The sequence below is a fragment of the Phyllobates terribilis genome, unplaced genomic scaffold (assembly GCF_046119375.1).
Source record: "Phyllobates terribilis strain yellow unplaced genomic scaffold, ASM4611937v1 Scaffold_2__4_contigs__length_985480577, whole genome shotgun sequence".
Lineage (NCBI taxonomy): Eukaryota > Metazoa > Chordata > Amphibia > Anura > Dendrobatidae > Phyllobates > Phyllobates terribilis.
The window spans coordinates 265,395,443-265,417,274 of NW_027362762.1; the positions used below are offsets into that span (position 1 = coordinate 265,395,443).

Below are 21,832 nucleotides of genomic sequence, written 5' to 3' on the forward strand. Positions count from 1 at the left end.
AAAATACATGTACTGGAGTTTTTACTTTCTGAACATTAAATTAATGTGGCAGCCACACCCATGGCTCATGGGAATCTGTCAGGCCATTTTCGGTGATGCACATAATGTATGCCTGAACTAGTGCTTGCTGAGCTTTTTCTATACAAGTAATTTTTTATTGTACTCGACCACTTTTGTCCACTATCAGCTTATGAAGCCAACGCGCCCCAACTCTAAGTGGTCCGCTCCTTATATGTTGTGTGTCTTCTAGTCCTCCATATGCTTATAAATTCCTAAAATCTAAGCTCATACTTTGTCCTTCAAACCTGCCCTGCCACCCTCATCAGTAGGTCTAGGTTTCTAAAATCCTGCGCATGTGGTTACAGAGAGCATGTGCTGCGTGACTTATTCTCCCACCAGAGTGCCCACACTATGTCCTGACACAGAGCCTGCATACCATACTCCCAATTTGTAGGCTCAGTTCTCAGATGAGTATACAAATTGGAAGTATAGAAAGCAGGTGCTGTGCCAGGACATAGAGTGGGCACTCCGGTGGGGAAGGCAGAATAGGGGTGAAATCACACAGTGCGAGAATTTGGAAACCTAGACATATAGGAGTAGGATGGCAGGGCAGGTTCTCCATTCATTAAAATATGAAGATCTAGGAGGCATCCAACTTATAAGGAGTGGTTCACTTAGAGCTGGGGCACACGTTAGCTTCATTTGCTTATAGCGGACAAAAGTGGGCGAGTACAATAATAAAAATTACATGTACAGAAAAAAACTCAGCAAGCACTATTTCATGCCTTCATTACTTACATCACCGAAAATGACCTGACAGATTTCCTTTAAGTGATTTTGAGACAAATATGATGACTAGCATTGGCTGAGGCAGTTATTGAAGGTACATTTACACAGGTAGATTTCTGTCCAATGAGTGCAAAGTCGATCAGCTCTGGTTTAAAGTGATTTAAACGTTGTGTGGGGACAGATATTTAATATGATTAATAATCGTTCTGTCCCCATATAACATGCATATTACCGGCAGCACATCCACGGTGTAACGGGTCTGGGAGGCGGAACCTCTGAGCAACTTATACAAGGGGGCGGTCCTTGTAAGGAAGCAGGTGGCGACCAGGGAAGACAGGCAGGCAGTCACAGCAGGTGACCGGGACAGTCTCTGGGTAAACGGGCAGGAGGTCACGGCAAGTGACCGGGACAGTCTCTGGGTAAACGGGCAGGAGGTCACAGCAAGTGACCGGGACAGTCTCTGGGTAAACGGGCAGGAGGTCACGGCAAGTGACCGGGACAGTCTCTGGGTAAACGGGCAGGAGGTCACAGCAAGTGACCGGGACAGTCTCTGGGTAAACGGGCAGGAGGTCACAGCAAGTGACCGGGACAGTCTCTGGGTAAACGGGCAGGAGGTCACAGCAAGTGACCGGGACAGTCTCTGGGTAAACGGGCAGGTACGACCTGTGACGGCTGAGCCTCCAGGTAGGCTAGCAGGCAGATGGCAGATGAGTGCTCCCAGGTGAGCAGGCGAGAGTCTCTGGATAGGCAGGTGGTCACAGCATGTGACGGCGGAGCCTCCAGGTAGGCTAACAGGCAGGTAGCAGATGAGCGCTCCCAGGTGAGCGGGCAAGAGTCTCTGGACTGGCAGGTGGTCACGGCACGTGACGGCGGAGCCTCCAGGTAGGCTAACAGGCAGGTAGCAGATGAGCGCTCCCAGGCGAGCGGGCAAGAGTCTCTGGACTGGCAGGTGGTCACAGCACGTGACGGCAGAGCCTCCAGGTAGGCTAACAGGCAGGTAGCAGATGAGCGCTCCCAGGTGAGCGGGCAAGAGTCTCTGGACTGGCAGGTGGTCACAGCACGTGACGGCGGAGCCTCCAGGTAGGCTAACAGACAGGTAGCAGGTGAGCGCTCCCCGGTGAGCGGGCAAGCTGGTCCATAGACAGACTGACAGGTGTTGGAAGGCAGACCGTCGGACCTCAGGCTAGCAAGCAGGAAAGCGGATGACAGGCAGGAATCAGGCAGCAAACTGGCAGGAGACTGGCAGGTAACAGGCAACGGGACCTGAGGGCTGAAGCAGAGTAGTGAACAGTGCAACAACATTGCTCGGGCACCTCCATTTTGGAGGAGGTGCCTTATATATGGAGGGATCCTCCGGCCATTGGCCGGGGACTCCTTAGGGCGACGCGCGCGGCCCCTTTAAGAGAAGGGGAGCGCGCGCGTCCTAAGCACAGTGACCGGGGGAGAGCGGGCGCTGCAAGCAGAGCGGGAGGAAGCCGCCGGGCACGGAGCAGAGAGGTGAGGGGAACAGCGTCCCTGCCTAGCAGGAGGCAGGGACACCGACGCTACAGTACCCCCCCTTTAGGCCCCCCCTTTTTTAGGCCAGACAGAAATTTAGCAAGGATGAGAGGGGCATGGATGTTCTCCCGGGGCTCCCATGTTCTCTCCTCAGGACCAAACCCCTTCCAATCCACTAGAAAAAAGGTCTTTCCTCTTACCCTTTTGGTGGCCAGAATGTTCTCTACCTCAAACTCATCTTCAGCAGAAACCGGAGCAGGAGGCGTACCTGTAGACTTGGAAAAGGAGTTAAGTACCACGGGTTTGAGAAGAGATACATGGAAGGAGTTAGGGATCCGTAAGTTGGCCGGGAGTTTCAATTTATAGGCCACCGGGTTGATCTGTTTGATAACCTCCAGAGGACCGATGAACCGAGGCCCTAACTTATAGGAAGGAATCTTGAGCCGGACATATTTGGATGAGAGCCAGACTTTATCTCCGGGACGAAATTGTGGGGAATCCAGGCGTTTTTTGTCGGTGTGTCTCTTCATCCGCTCGGACGACTGAAGGAGTGCGGATCGGGTACTCTCCCAAATGGAGGAGAATTTGCTAACGAGAGATTCCGCGGCCGGGTTGTCCACAGAGGTGGAGACAGGAAAAGGGATCCGAGGATGCTGACCGAAGACTACAAAAAACGGGGATTTAGAAGAAGATTCGCTCTCGTGATTGTTGTAAGAGAACTCGGCCCATGGTAGGAGATCCACCCAGTCTGAATGGTGGGCATTAACGAAGTGCCGGAGGTAACTGGTCAAATTCTGATTGATCCGCTCCACTTGACCATTGGACTGTGGGTGGTAAGCGGAGGAGAAGTCCAGGGTGACGTCGAGCAGTTTACATGTGGCTCTCCAGAAGCGTGAGGTGAACTGAACCCCACGATCCGACACGATGTGGAGAGGCAGACCATGGAGACGGAAGATGTGGCGGATAAAGTCTTTAGCTAGCTCGGGAGCAGATGGGAGACCTGGCAGGGGAATAAAATGAGCCATTTTGGAAAAGCGGTCAGCGACCACCCAAATGACCGTACAACCGGCAGACGGGGAGATCTGTTATGAAGTCCATAGCTATATGTTGCCACGGGGCAGCAGGCACAGGCAGAGGAAGAAGGCGGCCGGCAGGCAGGTGTCTCGGAACTTTGTTGCGGGCGCAGGCCACACAGGCAGAAACAAAGTCAATTACATCCTTGTGCAGGGTTGGCCACCAGTAGTGCCGGGTAATAAGCTGGAGGGTCTTTTTCTGACCGGCGTGCCCAGCTAGCTTAGACGAGTGACCCCAGTGTAGAATCTTCTCCTGATCGGACTCCGTTACGAACGTCTTACCGGGAGGGAGACGATTTAGGCCCACGGGGGCTACCTGCATTACTCTGGCGGGATCGATGATGTGTTTAGGCTCCTCCTCAAGATCAGACACCAGAAAGGATCGGGACAGGGCGTCAGCTTTGATGTTTTTGTCAGCCGGACGAAAATGAAGAATGAAATCAAAGCGGGCAAAAAACAAGGACCACCGGGCTTGGCGTGGGTTAAGTCTCTGGGCGCTCTGGAGATATGCCAAGTTCTTGTGGTCAGTGTAAATTATTACCGGGTGGAGAGCCCCCTCGAGCAGGTAACGCCACTCCTCCAGTGCCATCTTAATGGCCAACAATTCTCGGTCTCCTATAGAATAATTGCGCTCAGAAGAGGAGAAAAGTTTGGAGAAAAAGCCGCAGGTTACCTTTCTTCCGGAAGAAGATTTTTGGGTAAGTACCGCCCCAGCTCCGGAGGCGTCAACTTCTAGGAAGAATGGTTTGTTGCCGTCCGGACGATGCAGCACCGAGGCGGAGAGGAAGGCCTGTTTTAAGGAAAGAAATGCCTCCTCTGCTTCGGGCGGCCATTCTCTGGGGTTCGTACCTTTACGGGTGAGAGCAGAGATAGGGGCGGTCCGGGAAGAGAAGTGCGGTATGAACAGGCGGTAATAGTTGGCGAAGCCCAGGAACCGCTGAATAGCCTTCAACCCCTCTGGTCGGGGCCACTTCTGGATGGCAGACAGTTTCTCAGGATCCATTTGTAGACCTGTCTGAGAGATTATGTAGCCCAGAAATGGAAGAGAGGTCTGCTCAAAGATGCACTTCTCATATTTAGCGTAGAGGTGGTTCTGCCTGAGCCTGAGCAGGACCTGACGAACGTCCCTCCGGTGAGTAGGAAGATCCGGAGAGAAGACCAAGATATCGTCCAGGTACACCACCACGCAGGAGTAGAGAAGATCACGGAAGATGTCATTGACCAACTCTTGAAAGACGGCAGAAGCGTTACAGAGACCGAAGGGCATCACAAGGTACTCATAGTGGCCGTCCAGGGTATTGAATGCCGTCTTCCACTCGTCCCCCTGACGGATACGGACCAGGTTATACGCCCCACGGAGATCCAGTTTGGTGAAGATTCTAGCCCCCCTCAGACGGTCAAATAATTCAGGAATAAGCGGAAGGGGGTATTTATTCTTCACAGTAATCTGGTTTAGGCCTCTATAGTCTATACATGGACGGAGTGAGCCGTCCTTCTTTTTGACAAAGAAGAAGCCTGCTCCCGCCGGGGAGGTAGATTTCCGGATAAATCCCCAGGCCAGGTTCTCCTCAATATATTCAGACATGGACCGGGTTTCAGCAGCGGACAAAGGGTAGATTCGCCCACGGGGAGGAGTAGAGCCGGGCATCAGGTCGATTGGGCAGTCGTATGGTCTATGAGGAGGTAAAGTCTCTGCCTCTTTTTTATTGAAGACATCCGCATAAGACCAATAGGGAACCGGACGACCGGGCAGATTGGCTGGGGTAGGAGAAGGTCGGGCAGGACGAACGGGAACTAGACAAGTCTTATGGCAGTCCTGTCCCCAGCGAAGGACCTCTCCGGTCTGCCAGTCAAGCACGGGTGCATGTTTCTGGAGCCAAGGCAGGCCAAGCAATAGTGCGTGAGAGAGTCCAGGCAGAACATGAAAGGAGATGCTCTCAGAATGCAGCATTCCCACCTGTAGAGTCAGAGATTCGGTGATGAGTTGGATGGGATGTGGTAAGAGACCCCCATCCACAGCGGCGACAGATAAAGGTACGGCCAGAGGTTTGGTGGGAATACGGTATTTTTCTACCAGGGATTGAGAGATGAGATTTCCAGCAGCTCCAGAGTCAAGTTGAGCCAGTTCAAAATAGCGGTTCTCTCCGCAGAAGATAGAAACAGACAGCATCAGGGATGGAGAGGATTTACTTTTGTCTAGGGCGACCTCTCTGAGCGATCCTAGACACAGGCGTTTCCCGACCTCTCAGGGCAGGAACGGATCCGGTGCTCCTTACTGCCACAGTAGAAACAGCTCCCCTCGGCACGACGTAAATCTTGACGGGTCTTGACCATCTTGGTCTGGTCGACCTGCATAGGCTCAGGTGAGTGTGCCTGGGGAGAAACAGAGGGAGTAACGGGTCTCTGGAAGGTAGGGACTAGACGTGGAATCCTCCTCTCACGGGTGACCTCCCTAGCGTGCTCCTGGAACCGGATTTCAATCCGGGTGGCAAGTGTAATCAAGTCGTCGAGAGTGGTAGGAATGTCCCGACCGGCGAGTTCATCTTTAATACGGCCGGACAGACCCTCCCAGAAGACGGACACCAGGGCGTCGTTATCCCAGGCCAGCTCCGAAGCAAGGGTACGGAACCGTATGGCATATTGGCCCACGGTGAGACTCCCTTGACAGAGGCGTAGCAGAGATGAGGCGGATGAGGTCTTCCGTCCGGGTTCGTCGAAGACCTTCCGGAAAGCCGTGAGAAAGGCTGGCAGGTCGGACACCAGAGGGTCTACTCTCTCCCATAGAGGATTTAGCCAAGCCAGTGCCTCTCCCGTGAGATGGGACATGATGAAGGCTACTTTGGCCTGGTCGGAATTAAACTGGTGGGACTGGTGTTCAAAGTGCAGGGTGCACTGGTTAATGAAGCCCCGAGCTTGAGCGGAGTCGCCTCCGAAGCGAGGAGGTGCAGAAAGCCGGATTCCAGAGCAGGATACTATGGTATTGGTGGGCAGCGGAGCAGCCGGGCTGCGAGTCATGACACTAGCGGTGGTTGCTGGTGGGGCAGTCAAAGTGTCCAGGCGAGTATTGACATTCCGCAGATGACCCAGGATGGACTCCTGTTGGGACCTCTGTCGGGACAGTTCATGACAAAGGTCCGAGAGCGAGGGAGCTTGGGTGCCACCGGGTTCCATGGCCCGAGCAAACTGTAACGGGTCTGGGAGGCGGAACCTCTGAGCAACTTATACAAGGGGGCGGTCCTTGTAAGGAAGCGGGTGGCGACCAGGGAAGACAGGCAGGCAGTCACAGCAGGTGACCGGGACAGTCTCTGGGTAAACGGGCAGGAGGTCACGGCAAGTGACCGGGACAGTCTCTGGGTAAACGGGCAGGAGGTCACAGCAAGTGACCGGGACAGTCTCTGGGTAAACGGGCAGGAGGTCACAGCAAGTGACCGGGACAGTCTCTGGGTAAACGGGCAGGAGGTCACAGCAAGTGACCGGGACAGTCTCTGGGTAAACGGGCAGGTACGACCTGTGACGGCTGAGCCTCCAGGTAGGCTAGCAGGCAGATGAGTGCTCCCAGGTGAGCAGGCAAGAGTCTCTGGACTGGCAGGTGGTCACAGCATGTGACGGCGGAGCCTCCAGGTAGGCTAACAGGCAGGTAGCAGATGAGCGCTCCCAGGTGAGCGGGCAAGAGTCTCTGGACTGGCAGGTGGTCACGGCACGTGACGGCAGAGCCTCCAAGTAGGCTAACAGGCAGGTAGCAGATGAGCGCTCCCAGGTAAGCGGGCAAGAGTCTCTGGACTGGCAGGTGGTCACAGCACGTGACGGCGGAGCCTCCAGGTAGGCTAACAGGCAGGTAGCAGATGAGCGCTCCCAGGTGAGCGGGCAAGAGTCTCTGGACTGGCAGGTGGTCACAGCACGTGACGGCGGAGCCTCCAGGTAGGCTAACAGACAGGTAGCAGGTGAGCGCTCCCAGGTGAGCGGGCAAGCTGGTCCATAGACAGACTGACAGGTGTCGGAAGGCAGACCGTCGGACCTCAGGCTAGCAAGCAGGAAAGCGGATGACAGGCAGGAATCAGGCAGCAAACTGGCAGGAGACTGGCAGGTAACAGGCAACGGGACCTGAGGGCTGAATCAGAGTAGTGAACAGTGCAACAACATTGCTCGGGCACCTCCATTTTGGAGGAGGTGCCTTATATATGGAGGGATCCTCCGGCCATTGGCCGGGGACTCCTTAGGGCGACGCGCGCGGCCCCTTTAAGAGAGGGGGAGCGCGCGCGCCCTAAGCACAGTGACCGGGGGAGTGCAGGCGCTGCAAGCAGAGCGGGAGGAAGCCGCCGGGCACGGAGCAAAGAGGTGAGGGGAACAGCGTCCCTGCCTAGCAGGAGGCAGGGACGCCGACGCTACACACGGTAAACGTAGGGAGATGTACTGCTGGCAATGATGATTCTTAGGCCTGCAGAAATTATCCCATCAGCCAAAGAACAAAAGTTTTACTTGTGCATCAGCAGATTGGTGACAGGTTTACATAAGACAAAAAGGTCAAAATAAGCATCCTTAGGAATGCTCATTCTGGCAAATAATGCAGCCTTAAAGCTGTGTTCACACTAGGTTTAAGAGAGAAGGTTTTAGCTTTTCTTTTCAAGCAAAAAGGGGGAACAGAGCCTAGAAAAAAGATTAAGGAAAACTTTTCCTTTAAGAAAATGCTTGTTAAGATTTTCTCGCTCCTTAAAGTATGTGCACATGACGTTTTTTTCTGGCTGATTCTGCCTGGAATCCACCTAATAAAGTGCTGCAAAATATGAACATAATAAACAGCAATGTAAAAACGACATGGGAGTGCTCATGTTCAGTATTCTGTGTCACTTCTTTTAACCACTTCAGAGTTTGCAAAACTAATCTTAAAAGAAGTAGCACACTCACTTTTAGGCGACTATAGTGGATAATACATAGAAAAAGTGCAGCAAACTACGGCAAAATTACTTTAGGAAAAAGAATGCTGCCGTGTTCCTCGGCTTCTCTGCCACAAGGTAAAAAAAAATGATGTCATGTACATATGCCCTCATGCTATGCTGGTATCCATTCCCATTGTAGTTTGAAAAGAATACAGGACAATGCATGTCTTAAACAGGAGAAGCATTGGACCTCATTCTTAAAGGGAATCTGTCACCCCCTGGGAGATATCAGACCTCTACTATGGGCATATAGGTTATAGAGAAGTAAATCTATACTTACCTGTATGGCCCATAGTAGAGGTCTGATTGCAGAGAAATGTGTTTCTATCACCACAGTTTTGCACAGGCTTGGCGTCCGGGGGACAACAAGAAATCCCCGCCTATATGCTTATTTATCATATTCCCCCCCTCCTCTGTACGTCACAGGGCCCTGTGACGTGCACTTGTCTCCCTCACTTCCCCAGCATGCGTATAGAGAGCGCTTTGCTTCCTCCCGGCCCCGTCTACCTGTGCTCTGCGCTGCAGGGTTCTATTTCGCAGGTGCCGGGGAGTCACTGACCTGCGGCACAGTGCACAGACAGACTGGGCGAGGGGGAAACAAAGCGCATTCTATGTAAGCAGCACTTTGCGCTTGCCCGGGAAGTTAGGGAGACCAGTGCACATCACAGGGCCCTGTGACATGCAGGGGAGGGGAGGAATATGGTAAATTGATGTTGTTACTAGGAAGATTGAAGGGGATTTCTAGGTGTCCAGGGGACGCCAAGCCTGTGAAAAACAGAGCTGATAAAAACAATTTTCTCTTCAATCATACCTCTACAATGGGCCATACAGGTAAGTATAGATTTACTTCTCTATAACCTGTATGCCCATAGTAGAGGTCTGATATCTCCCAAGGGTGAAAGATTCCCCATCAATTGTTTGTTTTGTTTTTTTTCAAATAGATTGTGTTGCCCGTAGTAAATAAATTGTAGCTGTGATTCAACCAAAAATGGATATATACTACAATACTAACACTATTTATTAGGACAGTCTCATGCAGACAGTGAATGAAATGCAAGGTTATTACTTTAGGTAATATTTTTAATGGTACTTTAGGGCTTTTTGTTATATATTAAATCTACATTAAACTAAGTGTGCAGAAAAAAACAAACACAATGTAGTTCAAGTAGCCCGTATGCCAATGGACATACACTGTCCTTTGATAAAAGATAACCAAAAAGGAAGAAAGAACCAGCAACAGCTCAAAAAAAGTTACTAAAACCTAAAAACAAAATGATAGGAAGACACATTTACAGCGTAAATGGATTTCTTGAAGCCCTTGACTGAACACTCATACACGTACCAATTTTCATCATATAATAACTAAAAGATGGAAATGACAAGCAAGCAGGGTCTGTTTATTGAGTACATAAAAATAAAAGCTTTGCCAGTGCCAAGATACATCCAAATCAGATCCCGGCAAATATAAAATTTGTACATTTGCAATCTTTACACTGAAAGCTTAAAATGATTACGTGTGGCTCGGAGCAGATCATCCCCACCTCCGGTTCCACACAATCTATCGGAATCTCTTGTATATGAACATAGATAAAACCAAATGCAGCGATGGTCCCTAGTTATTCCAAACTATAACGTGACCTTAATAAATTAGCTCCTGCACAAGTATTAAATAAAGCAAAAACAAAAGAAGGAAAACTGCAGATTAGTTTATTAGCTTGTCATGCAGATGTACTGAAGATATAAGGTGCTTTTCCATATAACCACTGGCAGTAGACCAGCGTCAGATCCTACCAAGTGGGCATCATATCTGGAAACCAGACTCTGCCGAGATGCTTTGAAACTTCCCAATGGATTTGCTCCAAGTTATACTTCTGATCAGGGATTAACACTTCCTCCATAATAGAAAGCTGAGACAAGCGACCACCACACATCTTTACAAACTCTACAAACGCAGAGCAGGAGACTTCACACTCCCCAAGTCCGATGGCTGTCAGGCTCTTGCATCGCTCTGCAATGCGAATCAGTTCTTCATCAAGAGGTCGAAGTCCATTAGCACAAACTACCAACTCCACAAGCCGAGGACATGTCATGCCAACACGACCAAGCACTTCCTTGCTCACAGATCTCCCGAAGTACAGGTGTGTCGCTGGTGTTTCATAGCGGAAAAAAGGATCAAACTCCTCCTCATAAAGGAAAAAGTACATGACCAAGTTCACCTTAGGAGAATGCTTGATTAAAGCATCCCAGCTGCTTTTCTGAATGGTGTGAAAGTGTGTTTGTCCTGGGTTCTCGCTGACAACATCAATACGGAGGTGTTCCAGTCGCACATGTTTTTCAGAAGACAATGCAAGGAGCAGCTCATCACTCAGTAAATAGTAGTTCAAAGCCAATTCCCGCAGACCATGGCACTGATCTGCTACACATAAAATGCCTGGAAGAGAAATACAAATTAATGTTTGCATCTAAGGCTTTGTTCACATTTTGGATTTGGCTACATTCACTGGAAGTATTCTTTGACTTACACCTCAGATGGAAGGCTGCAAGGTATGCCTAGAGCAACAAGTCAAGACCCTGCCTACAGTCCGGCCCTGGAGCACTTGCATATCATTAAAGGGGTATTCCCATCTCTGAGATCCTATCCCAATACGTAGTAGGTGTAATAATGATAATATTAGAAAATATCTCCAATTAAAAATGTAGTATAGTATTTCTGATTCACTATCTCTCTTTCCTCATGTGCAGGCAATACAGGACCTTAGGTATCCATGGTTACGACCACTAGCAGCTAGCTAACTAACTGTCACTTTATCAGTGGACATAACCGTGGATACTTAAGGTCCTGCAATGCCTGCATATAAGGAAAGACATCGCAAATCAAAAATACTATACTACATTTCTAATTGTAGGTATTTGCTAATATTATACCTACCACATATTGGGATAGGATCTTAGAGATGGGAATACCCCTTTAACGCAGAACTGCAAACACTGAATACACAAGAACCACAAGACGGATTTCTTCACCTCAGGTATTATATTAAATCAGTGCAGCAACCCCAACCTGACAATGCCTGTAGTTTACTAAGCAAAATCCTGCTGACAGGTTCCCTTTAAAATACAAGTTAAACTCTGCAAAGTTTTCTTTAACCAACGTCTACAATGTGTTACCTGCAGGAGAAACGTGTGGGCAACTGCTCATTTTCAGAAGCTTCAGTGTGTCACTGTTGTTGGCCACCAGCACTTTCAGAGATGGATCATCAACCGGAGTGTCATCAATTTTAAGTGACGAGAGTGACTTCGAGTTGACAAACACAACAGTAAGTGCAGATATAAAGTGCGACTACAAAACAAAAGTGAAATGCATTATTTCTATTCAATGAAATGTCTTCTTCAAAAGTGTTGACGTCACTTGTAGACAGTTATTATTCTTAGGCCTCATTCAGCCGTTCATTTTCTTCCCACATGTAAAAATCGGGACAGATTTTCATCATCGTACTAGATCAGATCATTGGTTGTTTACTTGTATGCCAAACCACAAATTACAAAGCTTCTCCTACCCATTGCAATGTTAAAACAGACAGTTCATGGTGCCATCCATGTGCTGTCTGTGATTTTCATAGACCCATAGACTTGTATGGGCGGTTTTGATCTGGTCTCGGATAAAAAAAAAATATAGGCGTGTGTCTGTGATTTTCTTTCTGGTTACACAGCCCATGTGCTATGTCTCTTTCCTCATGTGCAGGCATTGCAGGACCTTAGGTATACATGGTTACCCCTGATATAGTGAAAGTTAGCTAGTTGCTAGTGGTCGTAACCATGGATACCTAAGGTCCTGCAATGCCCTACATGGGGAAAGAGATAGCGAATCAGAAAAACTATACTACATTTCTAATTGGAGATATTTGCTAATATTATTATTATTACACCTACTATATATTGGGATAGGATCTTGGAGATGGGAATACCCCTTTAATGTTGCAATACAAGCGAGTTGTATAAATACATACAACAAAATCTGCAGCTAACACAAACTAATTTTAAATTATTGAGCTGAAAAAAATATAAGTAAAATTTGGAGTTATAAAAAGGTATTACAACATACAAAACCCTTTTGTAACTGTCCTCTTCCCCACTGCCACATTATCAATTTTGCTGCAGATTTACAGCAAGACTTGAACACCAAAGTGAACAAGATCACTTCTTCATGCAAGCGGGGCAAGTCCTTGGAGTCACGCTAAACCAGACCTATATGTAGTACACATTTCAAATTTCACTTGATTTGTTCTCTTGCACTTAAAGGAGTGGTCCGAAAGCAAAGTAAATTTAATTCTAAATCCCTATATATTTAGTGCCATAATCCATATCCTCACATTAAAAATTCACTCTCCTTCCCTATCTGTATTATATAACTGCTATTTCATTTTTTCCCCCTACTTCCTTTCTGATGACACTTTGTTTTAGAATCCCAGTGCATGCTGGGATACTTAAAGCGTTATCGGGGGCAGAGGCTGCAGTGACTGTGGTCAAGGCTGCCTCTGCCCCCTCCCTGAAATGAAGCGTCATCAGTCACACTCGTTTCAGGTGCTGGGCTAGTTCCTGCGCGCAGTACACTGTGCACAATCACAGCGCACGCTTTGTTGTTGGCTCAGATCAGCAGTAACGAGCCGGCAACAGAGCAGGGTCAGAATACCTGGTGTGCAGAGACCAGTGCTACCCACCACATCACTGGTCACTGCATGCCGGGTATTTTGACACTACTCTGTTGCTGGCTCGTTACTGCTGATCTGAGCCGACAACAAAATGTGCGCTGTGATTGTGCACAGTGTACAGCGCGCAGAGATAGTTACTGCTCTATCTCAGCCCCTGAAACAAGCGTCACTGATGAGGTTTCATTTCAGGGAGATGGCAGAAGCTACGACGGTGACCGCAGCCTCTGACCCCTGATGATGCTTCGCTTGAGTATCCCAGCATGCACTGGGATTCTCAAACATAGCGTCATCAGAAAGGAAGTAGGTGAAAAAAAATTGAATAGCAGTTAGATAGTGTAGTTAGGGAAGGATAGGGAATTTTTTGAATGCAAATATATTAGAAAAAAGTTTCAATTATGGCACTAAATAGATAGGGATTTTGAATGAAAATTATTTTGCCTTCAGACCACCCCTTTTAAAGTATTACTTTTACCGCCACTTAACATCAGAATCGTCAACATTGCAACGATTTGGACATACCAAGTGTCCTTCATCAGGCTAGAAATGAAAAAGTAAGACAGCAGCCCACTGGGTTAAAGAGTCATATATGCATAAACTAAATTAGCATCACTTCCTTGCTCAGGTCTTTGGCCTTCCTTGTTTGAGCAGAACAACATTTTACTAGATAATGATAAAATCTGTGGTCTTCTATATAGCCCTCAAGCAATTCTTTATTAGCCATATTTACCTTTGTAAAACCTTTAAAGATTATTTAACATCACATAGTTGATCTCTATCCATGATTAAAAATAAATAAATCTGGCTATGGACCTTAAAAAGCTGGCATCCAAGTGCTCATTTTGCTGACAGCCATTCCTCCATCCCTCTAAAACACATGCACACTCGGCTTGATCAGGTATGCATGAGTTCTCAATAGGGAAACCGCTCTGAAATCCTATATATCAGATTATTCTTTCTTCGGACCTTTTCCAGCTGGGAAAAGTTGGAACAATCCCCAATTACATAAGATTGCTAGCTCGGTTTGCTGAAATCATGTGTATTGGCAGGCATTAATCTCATGTGTACGGGCACCTCCTGACTGTAGTATAGTTACACTAGCCAGATATCAAGGATAACCCTAGAAGCCTATGAAATATTACAACATTTACCTTTGGTAAATCCATAAAGCTTGGTCGAGCAGTTGAAATAAGTCCGAGTGTTTTTAAAGAGCAATTTACAAGTTGTGAAAGGATATCACATGCAGCTTCTGCCGATTCTTTACTACTATCAACCTGAAAAAAAGAAAATGATAAATTAGACACAAAATTGTGGACAAAAGTGCCAATTTGTGTTTGTGTACTAAGGTAAATAGCTTCTCTGCAGACAGTAAGAATTTGTGTTCGCATATTAATAAAACAGTAGAAAAAATTAAAAAAGTTGTCTACTGCTAGGGATAACCTCTCTTTAGAATAAGTCTTCAATATCAGATCATGTAGCTACGATGCCCGGCAATCCCCACCGATCAGCCGCTACCAGTTATAGATGTAAACCCGTTGAGTGCACAGCGTGGTACACAGTTTATTAGAGGCTCCTAGGTACTCCAGATCCGAAAAAGGGAACTGCAGGTGAAATGGGTCATGTGGCAGCCATTAAAATAAATCACCCACCATGTCATACAAGAACATCACTAATTTCCCAAATGCTTGTGAGGATCTATCACCAGGTGAAACCCCATTGAGTGAAAACACAAAAGTCATTATCTCAGTAAATTAGAATACTTTATAACACAGCTTGAAAAATGATTTTAAAATCCGAAATGTTGGCCTACTGAAATGTATGTTCAGTAAATGCACTAAATACATGGTCGGGGCTCCTTTTGCATCAATTACTGCATCAATGCGGAGTGGCATGGAGGTGATCAGCCTGTGGCACTGCGGAGGTGTTATGGAAGCCCAGGTTGCTTTGATAGCAGCCGTCAGCTCGTCTGCATTGTTGGGTCTGGTGTCTCATCTTCATGTTGACAATACCCCATAGATTCTCTATGGGGTTAAGGTCAGGAGAGTTTGCTGGCCAATCAAGCACAGTGATACTGTTGTTTTTAAACCAGGTATTGGTACTTTTGGCAATGTGGACAGGTGCAAAGTCCTGCTGGAGAATGAAATTTCCATCTCCGAAAAGCTTGTCGGCAGAGGGAAGCATGAAGTGCTCTAAAATGTCCTGGTAGACGGCTGCGCTGACTTTGGTCTTGATAAAACACAGTGGACCTACACCAGCAGATGACATGGCTCCCCAGACCATCACTGATTGTGGAAACTTCACACTAGACCTCAAGCAGCTTGGATTGTGTATGCCTTTACACTCTTCCTCCAGACTCTGGGACCTTGATTTCCAACTGAAAATTGGGACCTTGTGGATTGTGTGAATGACTGCCTACTGGACATCTGTCAAGTCAACAGTCTTTCCCATGATTGTGGAGCCTACTGAAACAGACTAAATGCTTAGGACTCTATATAATATACGAGTTTCACTTTTTGTATTGAAGAACTGAAATAAATTAACTTTTTGATGATATTCTAATTTTGTGAGATGCACCTGTATATGCTCTATATTAAACAAAGATGTCGGAGCTACTTATACACATCTAAAATAAATGCTCTATGAAAATGGCTGGGAGCTCATTCTCATGTTTTACAGAACGGTAATGTCGATAAGACATGTTTATATTAAGTGGGATAAGGGCATCATTCAACCAGGCACCATTGTTGAGTGACAAATTGACATAACAATCTTGCCTTGTCTGGGGAATGCTTAGTAAAGCTACCTGGTGTCTTCATTTTGCCACCGATCAGCTGATTCCTGGGCTCCTCATCTTTTCCTAAACATTGCCAGAGAGCTTCACGGACTACCTGATGTACACTGTCCCCGTTACTGGAATGGCTGCTCATGTTATCAGCGCTGGCCAATCTGAGGGCAGAAGGGACTGTGCACCAATTAGTCTGAGAAGCTCTGCAGCCACGTTGGCAGGAAGAAGCGGGTCCAGAAATCAGCCGATTGATGGCAGGAGAAGCAAGGAAAAGCATCAGGTAGCACGTATACACGATATATATGAAATATTTGTTACCTTGAAGCTGACATACTGTAGGTGATTCGAGTGCCTCTTAATGATCTGTTTGATCAGGTCAGGATGTGTTGCCTTTAGATAAGAAGTAGCCGGTTGATTAAGCTCAAATTCAAAGCATCTCCACAGGTCAGGCATGTGAAACACATTATTCCAGTTTCTGCACACTTGTGAAGCAAATGCACGATCCAAAAGAGGCAAATACTGAAAAATCTGCAGGATGATGTCAGGAGGCAGTAGATTACCCCAGTCGTGAACCTTGGATGGCTTTGTGGATTCGTCTTCTATATTTACTTTTGACTTTTTTGACAACTCACCCAGCTCTCCAACTGATAACCCAGTGCTGGTGTCACTGGCCATTCTACCTCTTTTCATCCTGCATATAAAACACATGATACATTAGAGAGCTGAAGAACAGGTGACAGTACAGATTATTATCTATATGAGATGAATGTGGGGGAGGGGGAATTGACATACCCAAAAGCCATAACACATTACAGAGCACAGAGCTAAGGTATAACCTAGCAAGAAGAAAATGAAGGACCATACCCATCTTCATGGTCTCGTCTTGCCATCATAAAGATCTAGACGGCTCTCCTATGAAGAGCTATTGACTGAGACAAAATGTCTTTTTTCCCAGTTGACATGAAAGCTTGTTCTTTCACGTATGGGAAGACTACAAGACAGCCCCTTTACCTCAAATAACCTCCTCACCATCCTCACTATTAACAATCACATTTGCTACAAAAAAACGGAGTCAAACAAAGCCGAAAGGATAATTACAGCACACATAAAATGAGGCAGCATAGTTTTGAATTTTGAGAACAGGGATGTTACTTTTGTAATACAATCAGTTTGTAACGTGCTTCACATTGAAAAGCATTGCTAATCATACTGCAAAGAGATCTGGATTGGTAAATGACTTTATAAAAACCTTGTATTTCCTATCTTTGTGTAGTATAAATAGCAATGTGCCTGCATGTAAGAAGCATAGAGCTGCCTGCCTGTGGCTACCTGAGCTGCATGCAGATGTCGAGCTTCAGATACCCACCAATACAGATGGACCATCAATTATTTTGTTCCGGACAACCCTTTTAAACCTTATACTACAAATGAGTTTTCTAAGGCCTTTTTTTCAGAAAGTAGTTCATAATAATTCCTGTTGATAAAAGACAGGTCACCTTTTTACGGTCAAATGAGCATTGTCCAGTTGCCTGAGCACTGCACATGAAATTGTGTTCACCTAACAATAACTGTATGACACAGGGCCATGACTATGAATGTGGCATCACAAACACCTCATCACTGTGCCCATATTGTTAAAACCCATCTTTCTCCGGATTGGCGAGTGTCCACTTGTGAGTGTTGAATATAAATATCTTTAGGTGAAAATCTCTATAATTAAGTACTCTCAAATAAATATAAAATGTAAATCTAAAAAGTATATATTAACACATTCACGGTCATATGCCAACTACATGCCTTCTGTCTGCCCATTGTAGCTCCTGCACTGCTGTAAACACAGAGCATTGCACAACCCTTACTCCTCACGTGATGGGTGAAATCAGCTCCCAACTATTTATTTAGGTGATAATTACAGGAAGCTATTTAAAAACTAGGTCCACACCCAACGTACACACTCATATTTCTGTGTTTTATATCTTTTCAAAGGATGTTTCCATTTTCATAAGGTAAAGGCACTATGCTAGGATATGCCTTCATGATCAGCGGAGGCTAGCCTCAGTGTCCCACTGCTCCTGAGAATGAGCGTTGCCTGTCCTCCACTAGCTTTCCCCACCCGGTGAGCTCCGGTGTGCATGGACAATAATGAGGACATGCAGTGCTACATCAGCATTGTTTCCCCCTTTATTCCAGAGGTCACAAGGTATATTTTAAAGATATATCATCACTTTATCAGATGGGAAAACCCCTTTAAATAATTGATTACAATGTAGGAATTTCACAAATGTGTTTTCCTGTGTAAGAAAATACATTGGTTGTATACTGACATTTACAGGTAGGAGCAATGCAGAGTTTATGCAGGTACTGACCGGACAGATATGGCCACCACATGAAGATTTAGGTTGTCATGCTATGGGTCATAAAAAGAAAAAAAAAACAGTGGCTCCACCGGGTTAGCAAGTTAAATGGATTATATTGTTTGTTGGGGTCCTTCTAGTGGAGGGAATAATGCGGTATCCTCATGTCACAAAAACTCGTGTACGTCTAACAAAAAATATAAGACAACCTATTAATAATGTTGTCATCAGAGCTATCCATCTACTTAACGGCGCCATTTCTTAATCTATACGTGAAGCAGAACAGGACAAATGCTAAGACAAGGACTAAGACATTGTTCCAATGATGGTGTACAATAAAATAAATGAATGAAGCCATGTTTTCTGAAGGGGGATAATTTGCTGCTGAAGTCTACAGTCTCTTCCGGTTTATGCATCTACAGATACATAAAATCCAGAAAAATAGTGCTCAGCTAAAAAGCTAACTACTCAATGGGAAGTATAGGATGTCACAGGGCTAAACATGAAACCCTGATGACCCCACCGGAAGGTGACCTCAGTCACTGAACTGAAAACATCTGACATCAGGTGCCACAAGTCAAACACTCAGTAATATCAGCCGGCAAATGATTAAACCAGTCCACAAACACGTGTCCCCTGTGTACCAAAGATCAGCGATTCCTATCCATCATCCAGGTTACGGGGCCATAAACAGGTCTGCCCAATAGTCCTATGGAGGAGCATTGGTTATAGTGCAGGCTAATGCCAAGCAGCTTCTCTCCGTGTCTTTTTCATGATCCTTGTGCCAACTTACATGCTTAGGCCAAGTTCACATCTACTGTGGGAATTAATCTTTACTCCTTTTATAAACAATAGCAGCACTGGGTCTTCCTAGGGCCGGTTTCATTAATCTAACATTCATGGTCCAAGTATAGACCTCAATGTCCTGATTGGCTGGGGGTCTACTGACCAGAACACGCCAGCCTCACCTATACTTATAAGGGCTCATTCAACCGACGTTTTTCACAGATCACACTCGTAACTGTTAATAGTCTATTGGGCTGTTCATATGTACGATTTCTGTTTTTCAGACTCAGTAGTCCGCGCAAAATTGCAGAGGTGTCTGATATTGATTTGAGGATCAAAATCACCAATACAAGTCTATGGGTCAGTGAAAAAAAATCATACAGCACTCGGATGCCACCCGTGTGCTGTCCAATAGTGCTAGATAGAAAAACCTTTTTACTTCTCATCCGAGAAAAGTGGACGGCACTCAACAAAATCTCTGTTGAAATAAGGAATGTTTTTCTTGTACACAATGTGGAAAAAAAAAGAAGTCTGAATGACTTGAGCCTTGTGGCTGTTGCATTTGGGTCAGGAAACCTGAGGCAAATCTGGACATTGACTGTACTAAAAGCAAAACAAATGGAGGTGTGAATACAGTGCTAGGTTCACAATGATCAGTAGCAATAGGCATGGGACCAAATTGGACATGTCCTTCATTATAACACATACTGGCTGCCTTGATAGGACATAAATCCCTGAATCAAGAAGCATTCTAGGCCTGGGCTACACGGCGGCATGTGGAGCACCACATTACAACATTGGATGTAATGACTTCCTATGTTGTCATGCTGTGATCTGCGACACGGACAATCACAAACATTTCCCAATATGTTTGATTTTCTGTGGCTGGTCGCACATGACACGTCCCACAGACTCCACAATGCAAGTGCCTGCGACTTCTCAGTAACTTGGCAGATTTATTGACAGCAAAATCACAGCTGAAGAATCATCGCCGACAAGATGCAAGATTTGTGCCAGCATTGCTGCTGTGCGGCCCCTCGCTGCGCAGCCCTGCCCTAGGGCCCCTGCCGATGACCGTAGTTTCGATCGGAATGCAATCCATAAAAACATCGGATCGCACTCAGACCAATGTTACTCAATGGGGCAGTGCACGTCCAATTTTCCTCACACCTACGGGCATACACGATTTCTCCATGATTATCGGATGGCACTCGCCCAGTCATGTCTATGAGTTCATGGAAAACATTGGACTGCACTCGGATGACATCAGAGTGCGGTCTGATTTTCACAGACAGATTGGAGAAACTTTTTGTTTAATACTCTACATACTGTGATCAGACTGTGATTAGCCTGATATTCTCGGATGGAGAACATACGGTCGTCTGCACCTGCCCTAGATGTGATGGATCAGACTCGCTGATGATTGTTTTTATTAGCCAGGACTACTAATACATAGAACAGTGCAGCCACACCTATCCCAGGACCAAGCCACTTACTACATATATAGAGAACTAGCTGCTCCCAGCGCAGAGGATAGCGCCTGCGACACCGCACGTGACCCGCTCTGCACTGCACTCCAGGCCCAGGGGGAAATGGGCGTCACGTGACCACAACACAAACAGCGGCGATAAAGCACCACGTGATGTGTATAGACTGGGCTATACGTTACCTTGGTGGTCGGTCGCTGTGTGCTCGCTGTATGTAGTCTGCTGGTCGCATTAACCTGGGACCGCCGTATTGTAGCTCAGCTCCCCGTCACAACGCAGCCCGCCCCCGGCACTCATTAGACAGCCAGGCCCTTGCCGCTCACACCGGCGTTAGAAAACGAGTAAACTGGCGAACACGGCTTCCGGTTGCCCCGCTCCCTCTCTGTGCCGCTTGTTTCCAGCCTCCGAGTATTATTGTTGTTGTTGAGTCTGTTAAGATGGCGACGGTGATGCGCGCTCCCTCACGAGATGGCTGCGACTGACGGAGGGTGAGGCGGACGCGCGCGTGTGGGCACTGGGCAGAGCGCGTGGGGTGTGACCCACAGGCGGGAGGGAAGGAAGGAGGGGCGGCGGGCCCTGCACGTGTACGTGGCCGGACAGACTGATCATCAGTGTGTGATACATGGTATACTGCACCGTGTACATGGACGGGGGTAGTAATAGTGTGATATATGGTATACTGCACCGTGTACATGGCCGGGGATAGTAATAGTGTGATATATGGTATACTGCACCGTGTACATGGCCGGGGATAGTAATAGTGTGATATATGGTATACTGCACCGTGTACATGGCCGGGGATAGTAATAGTGTGATATATGGTATACTGCACCGTGTACATGGCCGGGGGTAGGAATAGTGTGATATATGGTATACTGCACCGTGTACATGGCCGGGGGTAGGAATAGTGTGATATATGGTATACTGCACCGTGTACATGGCCGGGGATAGGAATAGTGTGATATATGGTATACTGCACCGTGTACATGGCCGGGGATAGGAATAGTGTGATATATGGTATACTGCACCGTGTACATGGCCGGGGATAGGAATAGTGTGATATATGGTATACTGCACCGTGTACATGGCCGGGGATAGGAATAGTGTGATATATGGTATACTGCACCGTGTACATGGACGGGGGTAGGAATAGTGTGATATATGGTATACTGCACCGTGTACATGGACGGGGGTAGGAATAGTGTGATATATGGTATACTGCACCGTGTACATGGACGGGGGTAAGAATAGTGTGATATATGGTATACTGCACCTTGTACATGGCCGGGGATAGTAATAGTGTGATATATGGTATACTGCACCGTGTACATGGCCGGGGATAGTAATAGTGTGATATATGGTATACTGCACCGTGTACATGGCCGGGGATAGTAATAGTGTGATATATGGTATACTGCACC

General features: G+C 46.8%; 1 protein-coding gene across 2 annotated transcripts; it reads right to left on the reverse strand.

Annotated features, from left to right (window-relative positions):
* Window positions 1-9,669: 9,669 nt before the first annotated feature.
* FBXL3 (F-box and leucine rich repeat protein 3) lies at window positions 9,670-20,949 on the reverse strand. 2 transcript variants are annotated; one of them, XM_073664077.1, is made up of 5 exons: window positions 20,594-20,949; window positions 16,103-16,475; window positions 14,151-14,273; window positions 11,462-11,633; window positions 9,670-10,724 (listed from the first exon to the last, which is right to left on the reverse strand). In XM_073664077.1, exons 1-5 carry the CDS (start codon window positions 20,641-20,643, stop codon window positions 10,081-10,083), a joined length of 1,362 nt encoding a protein of 453 aa, XP_073520178.1. In that variant the 5' UTR covers window positions 20,644-20,949; the 3' UTR covers window positions 9,670-10,080. The 2 variants fall into 2 exon arrangements, with proteins under 2 accessions (XP_073520178.1, XP_073520179.1); XM_073664078.1 differs by lacking the exon at window positions 20,594-20,949 and adding an exon at window positions 20,421-20,530.
* Between the last annotated feature and the right edge of the window lie 883 nt (window positions 20,950-21,832).